At 43.8% G+C, this 6,000-nt stretch overlaps 1 protein-coding gene across 1 annotated transcript in view; it reads left to right on the top strand.

The window, feature by feature from the left end:
• Positions 1-1,723: 1,723 nt before the first annotated feature.
• Positions 1,724-6,000, top strand: part of cnksr2a (connector enhancer of kinase suppressor of Ras 2a) — a 53,322-nt gene continuing 49,045 nt past the window's right edge. Inside the window, exon 1 of the mRNA XM_030768656.1 lies at positions 1,724-1,787. Within this exon, the coding sequence (XP_030624516.1) occupies positions 1,724-1,787 (64 nt within the window). The remainder of the gene's footprint in view (positions 1,788-6,000) is intronic.

Here is a 6,000-nt window from a genome sequence, read left to right as displayed (position 1 = left end):
TAAAGATGATTCATGCAAGTAGATCTCAGGCTCCAGCTGACAATATCGTGCCTGTTTTATTAAGTTTTGCGTATATCTTGGCATATGAGTGCTGTGAACCATATGAATTGCTTTTATTGTAATTGACTGTGATATTAAAATGGCCAGCAGGGGGCAGACTGTCACACAGTATGTGCCACATAGAGAATATGTGGTGTTGTCATGGAATTGAGTGTCACTGTGGGCCCCTCTTGTATGATTAATGTTGACATACTGAGGTCCAATCTGGGCCCATGTGGACCTGGCACTAGCACCCTGTCTCCATCTGCTCCGGGTCTTAAGTATGTATGAGTTGGCGGGGAGTAACCCTGGTGACTGAAATGAGGACTTAAAAAAACGGGATTGTATAAGTATTTTTGAACTCAAATTGAATACATTTCCTTCAGTGTAGAGATGAACTGTTGATCTGCGTACAGTGCAGCAAACAATCACCCTCCTACCCCTATACATACCCTTTTCATGGTCATGTTACTGAGTGCCTCTCATAGAACTGAGAAATGTATTGCTGAGGATTGTTTTAAACATTTGCATCCCCCCCCCCCCCCCCCCCCCCCCGCCCCCCAGCCTCCATCACTTTCCATCTCGTTGTAGTTTTCATCATCTTGCTTGCGTTTCTCTCCCTGACAGAGTTCGAAAAACGACAGATTCCATTCTGATTTACTAGGGAGTAAAACTCACAAGGTAACACTCAAAGATTTAAAGATTAATATATTGGCCGTTTTAGGAGCCGAGCTGAATTTTAATGAAAGGCCTATTCGTAGTAAATCAGTGAGGGATATTTACCACGTCTCCTTCAGACTCAGTAGACCTATTAGTGCACATAGCTTTTCGCACATAAACGTTGACTGCTTTTACCAGAAACGTCCTGCATAGCATAGGTCTATCTAGATATACACTAACGGTCTCAACGCCTGCCTTTCAAGAAACCCTCTCTCCATTAAAAAAGGAACAGCGAAGACAGTTGTGTTCTCATGGGAAGTATTCATGATAATCCACTTTGTGACACCACTAACAACAACCAAGTGTCCTCGATTCAGTGTGTGGTTTCGGACTCTACGTTAATTTTGAGACGGCGAACATCTCGCACTGCATACCTACCCCATACGCCGCTGAACGCAGAAAAGCCAGGCTTTCCTCTGCGATACTCTCCTTACCCGCTAGTATGCGCCTGATTGGTACTTGTTTTGGGGAGAGTGAGAGGGAGTGCAGGCTTGAGGGTGTGAGAAGAAAGGCAGCGAGCACAGAGCGAAACCAGACGCATACACTTGGACCAGCTGAAGGAGGTGACGGTCAGTGAGAACTGTGTGAATATTAAAATGTGACTCCATTTAGTTTGAAGAGGAATTCATATCAGTTTCAAAAGGAAAATACGTCGGAAAACACGCGGGTAGTGGGAATGAGAAACGGGTGAGTTTTTCAGGGAGGACCAGTCGGGCGCACACTGTTGGCATGCGCTAATCAAGCCCACTAAATGCCACTGCGCGCTCATTCAGACACTACGAAACTTGTAGTGAGGATGAAATCGCGTCTCATAGCGCAAATTAAGCGCTAACGCGTGAAAACGGTTTCATCTCAACGGTCTCTGAAGAGGACGAAGGCATTAGAGCTGAACCCACGGAGGGTTTTTGAAAAGAGAGAACATTTTCGGCACCCCCCCGTCAAGCGGAACATAGAAACTTTCCCGATGGCCCTTGTCATGGAACCTGTTAGTAAATGGAGCCCTAGTCAAGTGGTGGACTGGATGAAAGGTAAATGATGGTGATTCGATCAAATCGGTTTAACAGTTGATGCGTGACTTGCGCATTAAATAACATTGGTTGAAAATCGTAATGCTTGGGGGTTTCATCTCAAATCCTTAAAAGACCTTTCATTTCTTTGATTTAAAAACATAGCATTTTTGTGGAACTGGAGCCCCCCCTCCCCCTTTTCCCTCTTACCTTCATGATAATTAATACAATCTGGTGGCTGATCGAACAGGTGTTTAGGCGAGATACTTAGACCAGAAAAGATCAAAGCACTGGACCTCTTATAAAGAGATCAAGAACAATGGTTCTTTCAGTATGTCTAATGTTTTTGTATCATTCGTTAACGAGTGCTACAAAATCATACGCAGATATTCAGGCATATTGAGGCAACCTTTTTATGTTGTGGACATACGTGTAAAGAGAAAACCTTCGAGGAGCCTTATCACGCACAGGTAAAGACAGGATATCTGAATGGTAGATTGGTAAAAAAAAAAAAAAAAACCAAAAAAAAAAAACCGCCTCAGTGCGGAGAGACAGGCACTTACATACTTTTCGCTCGTGTCATTCGTGGGCGTGGGTGTTTGGTTCAGAGTCGTAGTCATATCACAACCAGACCTGAGTTCTGATCAGTGATATGTGGGATCAATTTAGGATATCAACTTTGTGTCAGTTATTCCACATTTTAAATGTTTGTGATCCTGAGTCATCCCTTAAACAAATATTAAGATACTAAAACATTATGGCAGTCGACCTGCATGATACGTTAGATTCTCAAAGATACATAGCAAGGCAAACAAAAAAGACATATTTTATCAGCAGTTACAATTAGTTAATGTGTAGTTTAGGTCAGTCAGTATTTAGAGTCTGGATTAGGGTGACGTAGCGGTGATAATGGTTTATATTTTGTGAACTTATGGAGCACTTAACCAAGGCTCATGCCAGCATCACGATAGTGTTGGTACAGTATGCAGAGGGGAGTCTTACTCTGAGGGCTAGGTGTATGTATGTCTGTGTGTGTGTGAGAGAGAGAGAGAGAGAGAGAGAGAGAGAGAGAGAGTGTTCATGTATGTCAGTGACTAAACACTGAAGCGTCACTCTGAGAGCATTTGTTGGGAACAGCTGATACACAGTGCAATAGTTCAGGGGCGAAAACTGGAACCAGGCACACCCCATTCTAGTTTCTGTGCCAGCAGAGCCAACTGGGGGGTAAAAGAGAGGGAGAGAAAGAGGGAGAAAGAGAGAGAGAGAGAAGGGGGAGCCAGACTTTGATGCACAGTAACTTTTAGTGAATCACAATTTTGTGTTCAGCGTGCCAGCGCAGTTCTCATCATCATAAATATCCTGTTCTCTTGTGGAGCATTACGTAAACATCTTAAGTGAGTGAACCTCTGTATTTTTGATAAATATGGTCTTTTTCCTCCAGGCCCAAACTGACTCTGTCCCTCCTGTGGTAGCGCTTTATTGCTCTGATTAAACCAGATACAGTGCTGGTGCATTGGCACTATCATTCCTATTGTTGCCTGGGGAACCGTGGACCTATTCACTACTGACAGCAAAGTATTTACAAATGTTTGAGCAAGCTACAGCTCTACCTCTGGCTTTAGATATGTGGTTTGGGTTATGCGCTCCTGTTTCACAGCGATTCCAACATATGCACAGCAGGGCGCAGTAACCGGTGCCACGTTCATTCATCATCTGTAATGTGTTCAAATGCAGAAAGCTTGTGTAGCAATTAGCAGGTACTTTGATAAGGACAATGGGATCAAGCAGAGGTGAGTGAGAGCAGGATTCACAGGGTTGAGGCCGTAGGATGAGAACAGAGGGGTGACACACTAAAACCAGTGATACAGTTGAGAGAAGATATGACCAAACACTGAGATCTCCAGGGCCTGGTCGAAGGAGAGTCTGAGTAAACGAAAGAGAGTCGGATTGAATAGACGGGACGGGGTATAAAGGGAGACAGGCACAAGAGAGAGGGAGAGAGGGGTTGTGATGTAATTATAGTAATCTATGGTAATAACAGTTATCATTAGTCTGGTTGCTGTTCAGTCCCTATTTTTCCTAGCATTATTAATTACATTCATAAGTAACAGCCAAAATAAAGGCAACACTCGAGTGGATGTGGGATACAAAGTATATAGAAAACAGGTGTTTCTACACAGGTGCAGTTTCAGACCTGATGAAGCAATTAAAATCTCATTTTTCTCAGGATCATGTAGAAAAGTGCTGAGCAGACCTAATCATCCATTATTTTAGTTGTCGCAGCTAAAGCAAGACGTCTCGGGTGGCTTTGGCTACGTTCGGAACACGCCTGACGTTAGCTTTGGTTTTGCAGACCGCTCAGCTTGGGTAGGATGGCATAGAAATCTGATGGAGTGGCAGAGACAGAGATAGAAATAGAGTTGACAGATAGAGTCATCTTTGAGCTGAAAGAGCACACTCCTCAACTCTGATGTCCACAGAGATTCGAGGTGATATCCATAGAGACGACAAACTCCGAGCTAGTTCATTGCAAGTATAAATTTAGGGGTTCTACAAATGATTGCATCAACAGCAAAAAGGAGTACTACGCAAGTAAAGTGGTGCAAAGACTACACACACAGGACTACTGAGCAGAAGAGGAAGTACTTTTATTGGTCACACACGCACACTAGAGCAGTGAGCAGTGAAATGCAGCCACCCATCCTGTAATTCAGTGAACACACACTAGGAGCAGTGACCAACTCCAGGTCTTTTGCCAGTGCCTTGGTCAAGGTCACTGACAGTCCTAGCACACATGTCTTTGGAAACCGGAGCACGTGGAGGAAACCCACCCAAACACAGGGAGAACATGCAAACTCCAGACAGAAAGGACCTGGGACGGCCCAGGATTCGAACCCAGGGCCTTCTTGCTTTGAGGCAGCAGTGCTAACCGCTGAGCCACCTTGAAAAAAACAGTCACCAGAATGTTCACCTGAATACTCCCTCAAACCCTTCAGACCGAGAGGATGAATACACACCAAAAGATGAATGCACGTGAACACACATCAAAAGAAAGCCGAAGGCTGAAGTAACAGGTGACAGAGTGGTGGCGTGTGGCGTGTTTGTGTGTGTCATGCACGTCTCCACGACTGTGTCTCCTCTCAGCTGAATACCCAAGACGGTGTTTTCCACCATCCTCAACGAAACACAGAATGATGGAATTTTCTTGTGGAGGAACCTCGCTGCATCCCTCCAGGATATTTCTAGACACTGGTGGTATCTGGGCCAGAAGGCATTAAAGCTACACGCTGACAGCTTGTGGTGGCACAGCAACCTATTAAACCACTTTATATCAGTGTTCTCGTTACTTTTATAAATATCGCTGTATTATTTGGAATTATTGTTCATTCTTGTGTGTGAAATTTTTCTTTTTTTTTTTTTTACCGTTGTCATCCGTTAGATGTTAAAATATTTCCAAAGGAGTCATATAAGGAAGGAGAATGAAGCTCCATTTACTAATCGCAAAGAGCCTTGACAAGACAAGACGTAGGAATTTGGAGAGAATAATGACAACGTATCTTTATTATCACACCATCATCACACTATTTCTGAGTTTGCCTCTCAGTTAACAATTTCAGCTTATCAGATACAAGATATACGTTCAGCACCACATAAAGCTCTCGCAAAAAAAAAAACAAACCCCTCCGTCTGAACTCAACACGTTACTTCCCCCCTCCCCCACTCTGCACAAAGGTTCACTAAATACCATGTTTATCAAAGGTATACTCAGTTTTCAAACAAGAGATAAACCCCAACCAACAGCTACCCCAATTAACATAGGTACGGGTGGGAACACTTATACTCGAGTCGGAACTAGAGTCGGACCCTGTTTTAAAAAGAATATTTTCTGTTGATGGCTTCAGACCTAATGGGGGTGGAAATATACTCTTTTTTTTTTTTTTTTGTCCGTGCTTTTGTTGTCGTGCCTCAGAACCGCTCTGACGGAGAAGGGCCGATTTAAATTCATGTGGGGAGGGGGAGCAGAGGAGACGCTCTTTAGAGAACACTGAAGGGCTGTCAGGAGCTCTGAGACCCAGGAGACCCTCAGCGTTTCATGCCAGCAATTTACCACGTTTGGAGAGGAGATGTTTAGCATGCTTTTGTCAGAGGCCTGTGGCAAAATATAACAGTTCAATCAAAAAAGCTACGAGCAAACATAAACAGCGACTACACCACAAGAGCTGCTTATATAACC

This window comes from Chanos chanos, chromosome 3 (assembly GCF_902362185.1).
Source record: "Chanos chanos chromosome 3, fChaCha1.1, whole genome shotgun sequence".
In the NCBI taxonomy this organism is placed as follows: domain Eukaryota; kingdom Metazoa; phylum Chordata; class Actinopteri; order Gonorynchiformes; family Chanidae; genus Chanos; species Chanos chanos.
Note: the sequence above shows the minus strand (reverse complement) of the source record. Positions and strands in the feature narration are given on the sequence as shown.